Source organism: Maniola hyperantus, chromosome 20 (genome assembly GCF_902806685.2).
Source record: "Maniola hyperantus chromosome 20, iAphHyp1.2, whole genome shotgun sequence".
NCBI classification, from domain to species: domain Eukaryota; kingdom Metazoa; phylum Arthropoda; class Insecta; order Lepidoptera; family Nymphalidae; genus Maniola; species Maniola hyperantus.
This window is the reverse complement of record NC_048555.1, coordinates 383,662-397,065: the sequence shown is the minus strand read 5'-3', so window position 1 is coordinate 397,065 and position 13,404 is coordinate 383,662. Positions and strand designations below refer to the sequence as shown.

Below are 13,404 nucleotides of genomic sequence, written 5' to 3'. Positions count from 1 at the left end.
AGGCAAGATGTATATTTGTGACGAGGAAGTCACAGGCAGCCTGGGAACAACGCGCTGGGGAAGCATCTCGGAGGCGCCGCGACCGAACACACCACCGACCGCCGCCGACCGCCGCCGAGCGATCACACCACCGAGTAGGCCACGCCCCCCAGACTATAAATAGGGCAACGTCCACGAGTCCACGACAGTCTCTCAGCGCCTTCGCCCACTGTGGCCGGTGTGATTTCTCGCTGCTCGGCCGGGTGAAGAGGTTGAGAGACTCCGGTAGCATCCAGCACCGTCCAGGCCTTCAGCCTGCCGGCCGCAGCTACCGTCCGTTCCCCCCGCGCGTCTCGCTCCCCTCCGCCGTCCGCGACGCGATCTGCGTTATAGGCCCGCCGCCGGTACCCGCGTACCGATGTCCGTGTTTAAGAAACCTTCCCTCCGTATATAGAATTGTATGTTGTAGAATTATATAAATTATCATTCCTTAGTAGCCGAATAAAAGCGGTCATGTAGATTAACTGTTGTAAAAGGTAATCTTAACAATTAGAAGTAAATAAATGATTATGTTTTTGTGTGCGATTCGTGTTTGCTTTAAAGACCTCCCGATCAGTCGAAGTCAGGTATAATTCCTATCTCATGTACGTAGTAAGGACGTTGCCAACCCCAACCTCCTTGCTACGTTACATTGGCGCCCACGTAAATAACCCACCGTCCGGGTTCCGCGCCGCGTAAAGAAACTCGCGCCGCGTCCGTTAAAAATAAAATAAAAATCCGTACCGAAGACATAGGGAACCTGACAATTTTGTTACACCCGTATATTTTTACGTAATATTACAGATACAAACCCTCACAGGCGGTGTGATTACCCTCGCTGCTCGCATGTGAGAGTGAATATCTGACCCGCGTGTAACTTACACAAAGACAAGATCGTATTTACACGAAATATTACAGATACAAACCCTCACAGGCGGTGTGATTACCCTCGCTGCTCGCATGTGAGAGTGAATATCTGACCCGCGTGTAACTTACACAAAGACAAGATCGTATTTACACGAAATATTACAGATACAAACCCTCACAGGCGGTGTGATTACCCTCGCTGCTCGCATGTGAGAGTGAATATCTGACCCGCGTGTAACTTACACAAAGACAAGATCGTATTTACACGAAATATTACAGATACAAACCCTCACAGGCGGTGTGATTACCCTCGCTGCTCGCATGTGAGAGTGAATATCTGACCCGCGTGTAACACACACAAACACAAGACCGTATTTTTACGAAATATTACAGATACAAACCCTCACAGGCGGTGCGATTACCCTCGCTGCTCGCATGGGAGAGTGAATACCTGACCCGCGCACAATAGCAAAACACACCACATTGAATAAGAGACACACCCGCGGTGTTGAAAAACAGAACAGATACGAGTCCTCGCAGATAAGTCGGTGCGATTACCCTCGTGTCGACTGTGAGTGCAAATATCTGATCCGGTTATATCTAAGAAAACTTTAAGTACACGAATAAAGAACAACGCGAAATGGATGCTAACTCTTAGCTATTAAGCCAAAGGGTAAGCACCCCATCGTCAAAACAAAAGACAAAGCACACTCGAGATACATACACAATAACCAAAGAACTCACGTCGAAACGCGACCTCACGAGGGGATCAAAGGGGAACGCATAGGGACCAAAGTCATTCAGACCAACCGGGACTCAGATTTTGCAAGTAATCAAAGTTAACCAAAATACAAAAAAAAAGACTAACAAATAAAAATCAAAATCCGTCAAAAAAAAAAAAAACTAATAATAAGATAAACCGATTACCGGCGAAAAAAAAAAATCAATATAATAATAAATAATATATAAATTTAATAAATAAATCAACCCAATACGGCAATGCCCACGGCTTGGATTTATACCCTAAATAAACAAGAATTGAATGAAGAGTTAGAAAAGAGAAATATACAGGTTGCGATAACAAGCACGGTTGACGACTTACGCAAACAGCTAGCCCATATAATCAAAGAGGAAGACAAAACAATACAAAATAAGACAATGTCCAACGAAAACGAAACAAAGGAGTTTGACAAAGCCATTTCCCGATGGAAAATACAGTTCGATACGACAGGCGACGCGGTCGAATTCCTAGAGCGAATAGAAGAACTCGCCGAAACTTTAGGTGTCAATAAAAACAAAATTATTCATGTAATACCGAGATGTCTAACAGGCAAAGCCTCATTATGGTACAGAAATAATAGCCAAGGATGGAGAACTTGGGAGGACTTTACAGACAACTTCAAATTATTTTATTACCCTAGAAACTATGAGAAAAACCTTTTAGAAACAATCATTAATAGGAGACAGCAATTACGGGAAAATTTCGTACAGTACCTAACCGACATGCAAACGCTGTTAAGGAGATACGGAAAACTAACCCCAGAACAACAACTAGAAAGAATCTACGATAACATGAAGCCAAACTACCAATACTATATAAAACGAAAAGACTTCAGTACAACCGAAGAACTAATACAGTTAGCAGGAGATTACGAAAAAATAAACACAGAACGGTTCAAAGAGACAGCAAGAAGACCCACGTATCAACGGAAAGAAAACCCGCCGACCCCAACAGGAACACCTTCCGGAGCCCCGAAGCCTGAGGACCACAAGACTGAAAGAAAACCAATACAGGCCAACTATGACCCACAAGTATGTTGCTGGAAATGCGGCAAGAGAAACCACACAACTCGAGAATGCAAAAACCAACAAGTAATTTTCTGCAGCAAATGTGGATTAATGGGAAAACTAACACGGGACTGCTGTAAAAAGACAGGCGAGGTCCGTTACACAAGGAGACCACAAGCTTACACGACGAACGCCCAGAATAGGGGAGATAACAGAATGTTTATAAACGTCAAAATATACGGAAAAACATTCAGAGCACTGGTAGACACAGGGTCAACAAACACCTACATAAACAAAGAGATCATGGACCAAATTCAGGAAAATATTAAAGGAATCACAGAAAAACAAAACACAATAAAACTAGCTGACGGATCCCGAACAAAAACGAGTAAAGTAATCAATATTAACATAGAAGCAAACGGAAAGAAATTAACACACCAAGTCATATACCTACCAGCAACGACGGTAATGATTATGGGAATGGACTTACTAACAAGAATAGGATTATCCATAGGGTGGACAGAAACAACATGTGAGCAAACAGGTACAGGAAAACTAGAAAAAGAACCCAGTAGTACAAAAAACTTAACAACCGAACAGGAAAAACAGCTACAAACCTTTCTCAACGAAGAGTTTGAAAAAGCCGATAAAAGCCCGAAAGGAAATACATGGGTAAAACACATAATAAAATTAACACATAAAGAACCAATCAAACAAAGGTACTACCCGAGAAATCCAAAGATGCAAGAAAAAATCAATGAACACGTGGACAAGATGCTAGAAGACGGAGTCATTGAGAAATCAAGCAGTCCATACAGCTCACCGATAGTAATGGCTAGAAAGGAAAATGGGCAATACAGATTCTGCATAGATTTTAGGAAAATAAACGAAATAACGGAAAAAGATGCGTATCCGATACCTCAAATAGACGACACATTGGAAAAGTTAAACAAAGGAAAGTATTTTTCGAAATTCGACCTGAAAAACGGATATTGGAACGTTAAGCTAGACGAAGCAAGTAAACCAATCACAGCGTTCACAGTACCGGGAAGAGGCCTATTCCAATTTAAAGTGATGCCATTCGGACTACACTCGAGCGGTGCAACATTCCAGAGACTACTAGACAGAGTAATAGGACCAGATCTGGAACCAAACGCGTACGTGTACTTGGACGACATAATAGTGTGTAGCAAAACGTTCGAGGAACACTTAACTCACCTGAAGGAGATATTTAAAAGAATACGCGAAGCAGGCCTCAGAATAAACAAAGAAAAGTGCGAATTCGCCCGACATCAAGTAGAATACCTAGGTCACGTAGTAACAAAAGAAGGTCTCAAAATGAACGAGGGGAAAATTCAAGCAATAAAACAACTCAAACCACCGGAAAATATCAAAGATATAAGGCGATTCATAGGAATGACATCGTGGTACAGGAAGTTTATTCCAGACTACGCAGAATTAACCGCGCCATTAGCACAATTACTAAAAAAGGATACCAAATTCAACTGGGGAGAGAGGCAACAACAACACTTTGAGAGAATAAAAACATTGCTAATACAAGACCCAATCCTGACCCGAGCAGACTTCTCGAAACCATTCATTTTACAAACAGACGCAAGTGATACAGGCCTAGGAGCCGTCTTAATGCAGGAAAACGAAGGAAGAGAGAAAGTAATAATGTACGCTAGCCGCACGCTACAACCACCGGAGACCAGGTACACAACTACAGAGAAAGAATGTCTAGCGGTGGTATGGGGTATACGGAAAATGAGACCATTTTTAGAAGGATACCACTTCACCATTATAACAGACCATCAAGCGCTCAAATGGCTAAACACCTTAAAAAACCCTTCAGGCAGACTAGCGAGATGGGCACTGGAACTACAACAATATAGCTTTGACATTGTGTACAGACCGGGAAAACAAAATGTTATAGCAGACGAGCTGTCGAGGAACCCCGTATACACCACAACGACAGAGGGTAAAGAGTGGTACGCAAAGAAACTTGACAAAATAAGTGAAAATCCGGAAACAGACCCGGAATATTGTATAAAAGACGGAAAACTATATAAGAAAGTAATTAACCCAAAATATGGAGGAAAACTCGACCCCACCACAGAGTGGAAATTATGCGTGAGAACCTCAGAAAAAGAAAATATTATCAAAAAAAACCACGACGAACCAGACGCGGGCCACCTAGGGACGTCAAAAACGTTTAACAAGGTAGCACAACGCTATTACTGGCCAGGAATATTTAGGGATGTAGCAAAGTACGTGAATAAATGCGAAATCTGTCAAAAACATAAACCGTCTCAAGAAAAAAAACCAGGACTCATGCACATAAAAAACGCCGAAGAACCATGGGAAGTAGTTACAACGGACCTCATAGGCCCACTCCCTCGATCTTCTAAGGGATACCAGTGGATAATCGTATTTCACGACAAATTCACCAAATGGTCAGAAATAAAACCCTTACGAACAGCGACTGCCAATACCGTCGCGAGCGCACTCAAAGAGTGCATATTAACCAGACATGGCGGAATTAAAACGTTACTCAGCGACAACGCCAGAATATTTACGAGCAAAATTTTTAAGGACATGTTAGCAAAGTATAGAATAGAACAGAAGTTCACCGCACCGTACACCCCACAGTGTAACCCGACCGAGCGAGTAAATAGAACGTTAGAAACCATGATATCCGCATATATAGAAAAAAACCACAAAAAATGGGACGAGTATCTAGGCGAATTCAACTTGGCATTGAATACATCGATTCACGAAACGACTAAATACACCCCCGCGTTCCTACTATTTGGCAGAGAACTGCGAAGTTTCCGCGACGACAACCAATTTCCCACCCCAGCACTAAGAGAGAAGCAAAAACTCGAGGAAATTTACGAAATAGTACGAAATAATCAAAATTTAGCATCAACCCTGCAAAAGAAGTACTATGATAGGTCAAGGCGGGACTGGAGACCAGAGATAAACGATCTCGTATTAAAAAGGGAATATCCACTTTCGAATGCAAACAAACAGTTTTGTGCCAAACTAGCCCCCAAGTACTCCGGTCCGCATAAAATAATCGAACAAAAATCGCCAGTAATATACCTACTCCAAGCTGTACAAGGTGGCAAAGTGTGCACCGCACACATTAAAGATATAAAAACATTCCATTGCTAAGCAAGCAACATAACCAGCGTTAGACAGCGAACACAGATACCTACAATAACAGCCGGAGTGCGACACCGAGCGAGGACATTGATATCAAGCGACCAAAGATATGACGTAACCAGATACCTAAAGAAACAAAACAACACATCGAGTCCAATAGATAAACAGTACATCAGAACGGCAGCAAAAACAACCCCCACACAATACAAAATAGAGGAAAAGGGGACAACTAAAGAAATATCGGACCGTAAGAAAGATTCAAACAATGTATCCAACATATCTTAGCAGGTCGCATATCAATAACCCGTCATAAAAGAAATATCAAGGAGCAGGTAGGCACAAAGCAAAATGCTACGACCTACCCGCAATTGGATCGTTTTTTTTTCGGGAACACGATAAATAGCGGAAACGCATCCAAACACGTCACATTAAGCAAAAATGGAGCACAGAGTGCACATTACTAGTAACAAAATAATCCTGGACGGGATTAAGGAGCAAGTGACGTACCAACCTGGCCCAAGGGTGGACGGAAGGGCCAGTGAGATTATGCTTTCGGTGGGTGGCTCCGGGGACAGGGTGAGAAAAAGAGAAGAAGAAAGCCTCGACCTCGACGGCCACATCCAGTCGGGGGAATACGAGGCGTTCGTGACCCAAGCCGAAGCCTCACCCCCGCCTAGAAGGAAGCGGCGGAGAGGAAGGAAACGGTTGGGCAACCATAGAAAAGGCATAGTTAGGTTGCCCAAATACAAAAAACCCATTTAAGCAAAGTAAGGGTACAAAAAGATAGAAAGGATTTTTGTTACAGGGAGCCACATTCCTTTGTCCTTTTCTTTTTAACTCAGGGATTTTTTCCTTACAGGAAAAAATCTTCCAGCGGAGGAGGGGAGTGTGACGAGGAAGTCACAGGCAGCCTGGGAACAACGCGCTGGGGAAGCATCTCGGAGGCGCCGCGACCGAACACACCACCGACCGCCGCCGACCGCCGCCGAGCGATCACACCACCGAGTAGGCCACGCCCCCCAGACTATAAATAGGGCAACGTCCACGAGTCCACGACAGTCTCTCAGCGCCTTCGCCCACTGTGGCCGGTGTGATTTCTCGCTGCTCGGCCGGGTGAAGAGGTTGAGAGACTCCGGTAGCATCCAGCACCGTCCAGGCCTTCAGCCTGCCGGCCGCAGCTACCGTCCGTTCCCCCCGCGCGTCTCGCTCCCCTCCGCCGTCCGCGACGCGATCTGCGTTATAGGCCCGCCGCCGGTACCCGCGTACCGATGTCCGTGTTTAAGAAACCTTCCCTCCGTATATAGAATTGTATGTTGTAGAATTATATAAATTATCATTCCTTAGTAGCCGAATAAAAGCGGTCATGTAGATTAACTGTTGTAAAAGGTAATCTTAACAATTAGAAGTAAATAAATGATTATGTTTTTGTGTGCGATTCGTGTTTGCTTTAAAGACCTCCCGATCAGTCGAAGTCAGGTATAATTCCTATCTCATGTACGTAGTAAGGACGTTGCCAACCCCAACCTCCTTGCTACGTTACAAGCTTTGAATTGTTTATATTTCGGCCAAGATTTGCGATTTGGCAAAAAGAATAATTTCTCAGGCCCAGGCCCCCTAGACATGAGGCCACGTAATATAATTATGTACCTAGATAGGTAATTAGGTACATACACATTCGCAATGTTTTCCTAAAATAATATCTTTTGGTAGCTCAAAAGAAGAGCTTGGAAGAGGATTGACAGAGTGCAAGGAGAAGTGCAGGGAGCTGGAGCGCGCCGGCACGCCGCGGCCGCGGTGGAGATATGTGCGGACTTTATTGCGGTGGACGAGAGAGGTAAACTATCACTCTAAACCTATTTTCATTGTATTTAGGATGTAGATTAATATGTAGACTCAGAAAGGCAGAGAGGGTAGGTAAATTATAAAAAGGTTATTAAATATAGCGACAACATTATCTGAGGCCCCGTAAAATTATGAGACTGGTGCGAGGGCCTTCACAGAAATATAAGATGAAGTTTGTCTTTTAATTATTTTTTACGTAAATTTGATTTGAGTTAAAATGAAGATGATGAATAATTATTGTTATCTATAAATTTAACATTTATTTCATATACCTTCTTAACAAGATGGTGGCAGCTGGCTAGCGGCCTGTCTTCGAGGGGATATGCTCAGAGTTCTTTTGAAAGAACTCGGACCTGCCGCCGGAGTGAACATTTGGAATATTTTGATGGCCTTGTAAGTACCTTGACAGTTCTCGACTTTTAGTATCTTGGTTTTGGCTTCATAGGTTTAAACTTGATTAACTTAAAAAATAATAAAATTGTAGATAGGCAAAGTTTATAGATTCGTATTTTAAAAAGTGAGCTTGAGACACGCAATGTGCGTAGTGGCACAGACCAGACCACCTGGGTCTGTGGGCACAGACTACATAGATACTGGCACAATGTTTACGCACCTTTGAATAAAACGACACCAACGACACGAGCATTCAAAAATACGGCTGCGCGGTACCAGTCGTTGATTTAACCATGATAAGCTGACTGTAAATGCTAACTTCCAAATACCTTACTCAAAGGCCCTGTATTTAGTCAGAATTTGATTAAATGTTTAACTCTAAGTACAAGGACTAAGGAGTAATTATTCTTGTAATGTAAACCACTGTGATTTTGGAACTTATAAGTATGAAAAATAAGTCGTGAACTATTTTTTCAACAATGTACCTATTGTCTTTTTCTTTTCCTCTCTAAAGTCATTGTAACTTGCTCACATACTTTTGATTTATGAATCTGCAAAAAAAAGATTTTCTTTTTCAGGGAATAGATCCAGTGATTCCTCCTTACTTGCGGTACGAGGGTCGCGTGCGCAACTTGCGTCTGTCGCGTCGCGAGATCAGCGTCATCATCAACGACATCTGGCTGGGCAAGCTGCGGCAGCCGCGCGACATCGCCATGCAGGACTATGTCACACATTATTTTGAGGAAAGGTAGACAATATAGGTACTTATAGGAATAGCGAGCAATTGGGCCAGCGATTTACCTGATGCCAAGACTAATCGCGGCCGATTAACATCTGCATCACTAAAGGAGTCATCAAGGTTTTAAGTGAGTGTACGGGAGCAATATTATACCTACGTATATATGCTGTTCAACTTCGGTCCGTAACAATAGGAAGATCTTCCAAGCGGGTGTCATGCTCGGGGCCAGCTGATCAACTTTGTATTTTGGAACTTGTATAGATCATCTGAGTTTAACACTTCGTTAGCGCGATTCAGGCTTCGCACCTACCTGATACCTGTGGCGCCATCTGGTGACATCTTTGTAAGTTAATATGGTTTCAGTCTTACGGTGCGTGATCACTGTGTAATTCCTTTTTCGTGTGAGTACAAGTAGCGCTTATGTATAGACCGCCACATAAATAATGGTTTTTTCAGCCAATGAACGATCTCGTAATATCATAGTTTTGTATTTCAAATTATTTTTGTTCTCGAAGATTTTTTTAGTTTATTTACTACCTATGACCGAAAGTGATGCTACTCTTTTCTCTTCTCTAGATACCAGCAACCGTCAGTGCGAGCAGAATGGGCCTATAACCTGTGTGCTGGGGCGGAGCAAATGTTGGACGAGCCGCAAGTGAAGTTGTTCTGGGGGGTTCTACATGGGCATCTCAGCGAAGACATCTACTGGGGACACCGCACACAGTGGTACACGCTTAAGGAACAGCTCTATAAACACAGCAAGGATGGAGAGGTAATATCTGGTAGATAGCAAAAACCCTCGCAAAACTGTGCAAAAGGGGGAAATAAATGTACAACGAGTCGGAAACGAAGCTGATCTGGGGGTTCTACATAGGTACTTCAGCAAGAAAATCTACTGGGCACATACACAATTAAAGAACAGCTTTACAAACACAGCAAGGTTGGAGAGGTAAGGTGGTGGATATTCGTCAGTCCAAGCAAAATGGGCTCATAACTGAGGCATAGTAAATATTGGATGAGCCACAAGTGAAACTGATCTAGAGGGTGCTGCACTGACGTGTTAGTGAGGACATGTACTGAACAAAACTCTCCCATGATGGAAAAACTCATTTGCCGTTGAAAACGCCTTGAAGAAGATTTAAAATGATGATTGACGTCAAGTGCACGCCTGTCTTGATAAAGCTACTTTGGTGAGATTCAATATTACAAAAAAAATAAAAACCGACTTCGATACACAAACACTAAAAATTGAAAAATAATTTAATTTATTACCGAATATCTTATGTATACAAGAGTTAATATAGTTCCATAATAATACTTTTTGGTGCCGGTGCCAATTAGCTTTAGCTGCGCGAATCGTCTAGACTTCATATTTTGAGACTCCACAATGGCACCTCATTGGCACCGACCCCAAAAAATATTATTATGGAACTATATTAACTCTTGTATACATAAGATATTCGGTAATAAATTAAATTATTTTTAAATTTTTAGTGTTTGTGTATCGAAGTCGGTTTTTATTTTTTTTGTAAAAAAATTTTATTTCACAATTTTTAGTGGCCCCATGGAATTATGCTATGACTGGTTAAAAATCTACTGTTTACTAAGCTTATACACTGATCGCGAGCAATTTACTCTTATCCGTTAAGATTCCGACGAATTGAGAACCTCCTCCTTTTTTTGAAGTCGGTTAAAAATATCTACTATCTAACTATGCAATATATTATCTTCGCAGACATCAAATCGAAGATTTTGAAAAAGTGACCAGGGCAACCTTTCCGTTGAAGAGTGAAGTGGACATAAAGAACCTAACCGACGTCGTCAAGAAGCAGCTGAAGTTGAAAATCAACACCAACGAAGTCAACCTGGATAAACTATTCCATGAGGTAAGGATTTCTCACCTAAGTATTTTACCTACTAAAACCTCTTCTCGGTTGCGGCCACCCTCAGGCCTCAGTACTTATTGGGAGGTCCCGAGAACCCTTATCGACGGCCGCCTTGCGCAACGCCCATTGAGTTGTCCCAGAGAAAACAGCCCCCTGTCCCGCACCTATATACCACACCTAGCCACATGCAGCTATGTACCACAGCAAGCCGCCATCTTCCCGTATGAGATGGAACGGCTCGAACCCCCACTTTAAATTAGGTTAGCTATACCTTAAATGATTCAACGTCCAAATCATTTGTTCAAAGTAGATACAAATGCTGCAAATGTTCATGGGCGGCGGTAATCACTTAACATCAGGTGACCCACCTGCTCGTTTGCTCGCTATACCTATCTATTAAAAAAAAAACTATTTGTACACTTTTTGATTGTCAGTTGTTGGATTTTTAAGATGGTATAGTGGTGATAGTTAATTACATAAAGGAGATCGCCCGTAAACGGGCCCTCTTTTGTGGCGTCGTGTCAAAACTTAAATTTTGTTTTTTTAAATGTGTTATTTTTTTACGATTATGTTTTATAACGACTTTTTTTCACTCTATTATTGAAAATATCCACAATTACAGTTAGAATCGTAAACATGCATTTATTTTGAAGAAGTATTGATTAAATATAACCTCAATATCAGCAATATAAAAAATAAGATTTCTTTATAACCAGGGTGAATAAATAGAAATCGTTTGCAGAATATATAAAGAGTTAATTATTTGTCTACAAAATAAAATTAAAACCATGGTGACATAACAATTATATTAGGGGGGGCCCAAAGCTCCTAAGAAAATGGGCAATCTCTTTTAAAACTAAAGCTACATGGGCTCCAAACGCGCCCAGGTCTGAGAAGAGTCCAGAGATGAATACTTTTTGTCTAGATGTTTTGCGTGTTTTGTAGACATTTTGCGTGTTTTCGCATCATTTTCAGAATGAAGAAGGTTTCGATCGCGTGGAGCTGTCCCGCGAGCTGTACCGGCAGAGGCAGCTCGCTCAGGACAAGTACATCCGCGAGGTGGTGGCCACGCTGGGCGGACGCCGCACCAACAGCGTGACGGTCGACAGCTTGAAGCGCGCCTTTGCTATCGTGGATCCCGCCATAAGTAGGTTTTATCTATTCATCATCATCATCATCAACCGATAGACGTCCACTGCTGGACATAGTCACATAGGTCTCTTTTAGGGTCTTCCACACGCCACGGTCTTGCGCCGTTTATGCTGTTTTATCCATTACACAAAAGTTCAACTTCTTAAAATGTATAGTTAAGACGTACTTAACATAACGCACTTTTAATATTAAGTAATTATTTTGTTATTTTATAATTATGGGTTTGAGATTTCGTACTAAATTATATTCGCATTCTGCAACGATTTCCTAATGATGTTGTAGTCTCAGTTGGAAACGCATCAAAACTAACACGTGAAAAAGGTCACATGTTTACTTGAGGCCCCCGATCATAAGGGGCCATTTTACTGAGGGAAGGTTAAAAAGTTAAAACGCTTGAACATTTTCTCAAGGGCGCTAACATAATGTTAAAAGCTATAGGTACTAAGCTACTAACTATTTCTATTAACCGATAAAACAAACTTACTATTTAAAAAATTATAAGTAGGTAGGTACCTACGTAGTAGGTAAAACAACAACTTATTATTGCTGTTAGTATATACTATTATATATTCTGCGCATGGTAGGTACCTTCCTAATTAATAATATAAAACTTTGGACTGTGAGTCTTATCTTATCTATCTTTTTGTTTGTATTTTTCACTTCCACGGTTCACGAGATACAACTCGCTGCCAGACAGACGGATGGACGGACGGACAGTTCCATTGGCACCCTTCGAGTACGGAACCTTACAAAGTATATAGTGTAATAGCACAGAATAAGGAAACTATCCTTATAGGTATAAGTACGCGACAGGTCGAGATGGCAATCGGGGTATGAGGCGGAAGGACGCCCCGCACACCGGGTTAGCGCGGTACTGTGCGGGTGTGCGGGACGTTCCCTCCGCGATTGCCATCTCGACCTGCACAAGAAATAAGAATGTAAGTATTCTATAAACTTTAGATCACGTCCGCATGGAGCGCTACATCCGCTGGGCGTTTTCGGCGCACGCTTGCGACCTGAGCGGCTTGCCGCCGATACCGCTGCGGGCGCTGGTGGCGCGGCTCGCGGCCGGCGACATCGAGCGTGTCGGCCCGCGGTACCGGGCCACGAGGAACACGTATAAGTAGGCCGCAACCATACAGAGCGATTTTAATCTTTACCTGATTATTTAACAATAACCTATTTTTTGTTGGTAAAAAAATAAGATAATAATTTATATACATGTTGAATTAACTATTTAAATAAGTAAAGAAATATATAATTGTTACCTGTTTTTCATTTTCATAATAATAATTCATCATCATCATCATGATCAACCCATCACTGGCTTACTAGAGCCCGGATGTCCTCTCAGAATGAGAAAGTTTTTGGCCAGTCTACCACGCTGACCAAGTGCGGATTGGCAGACTTCACACACCTTTGAGAACATTGGAGAACCTCAGTTATGCAGGTTACCTCACGATGTTTTCCTTCACCGACAAAGCTAGTGATATTTAATTGCTAAAAACACACGTAACTCTGACAAGTTCACGTAATTACCTCTGATGC

At 42.2% G+C, this 13,404-nt stretch overlaps 1 protein-coding gene across 1 annotated transcript in view; it reads left to right on the top strand.

Annotated features, from left to right (window-relative positions):
* The window catches only part of LOC117991575 (translin-associated factor X-interacting protein 1-like), a 21,857-nt gene extending 8,839 nt beyond the window's left edge, over nt 1–13,018 (top strand). The window contains exons 7-11 of the mRNA XM_034979171.2: nt 8,658–8,827; nt 9,395–9,598; nt 10,560–10,704; nt 11,680–11,851; nt 12,817–13,018. Of these exons, the coding sequence (XP_034835062.1) occupies nt 8,658–8,827; nt 9,395–9,598; nt 10,560–10,704; nt 11,680–11,851; nt 12,817–12,983 (858 nt within the window). The 3' untranslated portion in view covers nt 12,984–13,018. The remainder of the gene's footprint in view (nt 1–8,657; nt 8,828–9,394; nt 9,599–10,559; nt 10,705–11,679; nt 11,852–12,816) is intronic.
* The last annotated feature ends 386 nt before the right edge of the window (nt 13,019–13,404 follow it).